General features: G+C 55.5%; 1 protein-coding gene across 1 annotated transcript; it reads left to right on the forward strand.

Moving 5' to 3' along the window:
- Positions 1 to 111: 111 nt before the first annotated feature.
- On the forward strand, positions 112 to 1668 carry VTP21DRAFT_5580 (uncharacterized protein; the record flags this gene model as incomplete). The annotated part of the gene is made up of 5 exons (XM_069396117.1): positions 112 to 211; positions 304 to 392; positions 515 to 660; positions 737 to 1249; positions 1350 to 1668. 5 exons carry the CDS (start codon positions 112 to 114, stop codon positions 1666 to 1668), a joined length of 1167 nt encoding a protein of 388 aa, XP_069247661.1.
- Positions 1669 to 1673: the final 5 nt, after the last annotated feature.

Below are 1673 nucleotides of genomic sequence, written 5' to 3' on the forward strand. Positions count from 1 at the left end.
GGCTTATTGTTTTCTAAGCTTGCTCGAAATCCTCCCAGCGCAAATAATATCCTTCGCACAGTACCCCCCCCCCCCCCTAAGACGTGTGTGTCCTAACAAGAACAGAGCACAATGGCGGACAAAATGCAAGTCGAGAATGTTGCGGGCGATAACAGCCTCACCGACAGCAATGTGGTCACCAAGTACCGCATGGCTGGCGACATTGTACACGGTAGGTAGATCGCGTCTTGCAGATAGGTCTTTTGTGGGTCTAGCGCGAGGGGAGAAGGCTTACTGACACGAATTCCCGTTGTATTTAACCAGAGGCGCTCCAGCAGGTTGCCAATGCCGTGAAGCCCGATGTCTCTGTCCTTGAGCTGTGCAAGTTTGGTGATGAGCTGATTTTGTCTATGGTGAGTGAATTGCTGCAATGGTGAGCGCAAGTACGTGCGTGTACATGCGCGCGTGTTTGTGCATTGATGGCTCCAACATTGGAGGAAGATAAGCTGACGCCAGTGCTTTTTGTCCTGTGCAGACCTCCAAGCTCTTCACAAAGAAGAAGCAGATCAAGAAAGGAATTGCATTCCCCACGTCGGTGTGCGTCAACAACACGGTCCAGAACTTCTCGCCCGGAAGCGAGCAAGATTCCGCGATTATCCGAGCAGGCGATGTGGTCAAAATGTAAGCGTGATGCTAGGGGGGTTTTTTGGGGAACATGGCAGCACAGTTTCTTTGAATTCTAACCGATGGCGTGTAGTGAGCTAGGTGCACAGGTTGATGGATACGTGGCCACAGCAGCACACACGGTGGTTGCGAACCCCACGGCCGACGCGGCTACGGGACGCGTTGCAGATGTGATCTGCGCCGCTCACTTCGCTATGGAGTCGGCAGTGCGCGTGCTCAAGGCTGGAGCCAAGAGCACGGACGTCACAAAGGCGATTGCGGATGCAGCAGCAGCGTTCAACTGCCGTCCCGTGGTGAATGCCTTCAGCCACCCCATCAAGCGATTCGAGCCGACAAGCTCGACTCGGGTGATTCCGTGCGGAGAGGACCGCGAACAGCCGGCGGAGGAGTTCACGATTGAGGCGGGAGAGGTGTACTCGCTGAACGTGGTGGTGAGCACTGGCGAGGGTAAGGCCAAGGAGACCGGTGACAAGCCCACGATCCTCCAGCGGAATGCAAGCAAGACGTACTCGTTGAAGCTGAAGACGGCACGTGCGGTGTTCACAGACATCAACGAGCGCTTTGGAGTGTTCCCCTTCCCCATCCGGTGAGTGGAGTGTACCCAGTCGACTCCTTTCTGGAGCTCGGGCTATGCATGGCGTTGGAAAGAGATGAATGCTGATGTGTGTTTCTCTTGGTATTTCTAGGGCCTTGGACACCCGAAGCCGCATGGGACTTACAGAGTGCTTCACCCACGAGCTTATTGTCCCGCACATGACACGGGTCGAGCGTGCTGGTGAATTCGTTGCTCAGCTCAAGACCACCATCCTCTTGGTACCCACAGGAGGCTCACGGATTGTGGCGCCGCTGGCCCTTCCCAATGTGCACTCGGAGTATCAGGTTCCCGAGGCCATCACTGCGCTTCTGAGGACCTCTGGAGCCAAGACGGTGAAGCATGCCAAGGTTGCAGGAGCCACCGTGAGTATGGGTGAGAAGAAGGATGGGGATGCAATGGACCTTTCTTAAAACGC

This window comes from Calcarisporiella thermophila (genome assembly GCF_041956535.1).
Source record: "Calcarisporiella thermophila strain CBS 279.70 unplaced genomic scaffold VTP21scaffold_23, whole genome shotgun sequence".
NCBI lineage: Eukaryota > Fungi > Calcarisporiellomycota > Calcarisporiellomycetes > Calcarisporiellales > Calcarisporiellaceae > Calcarisporiella > Calcarisporiella thermophila.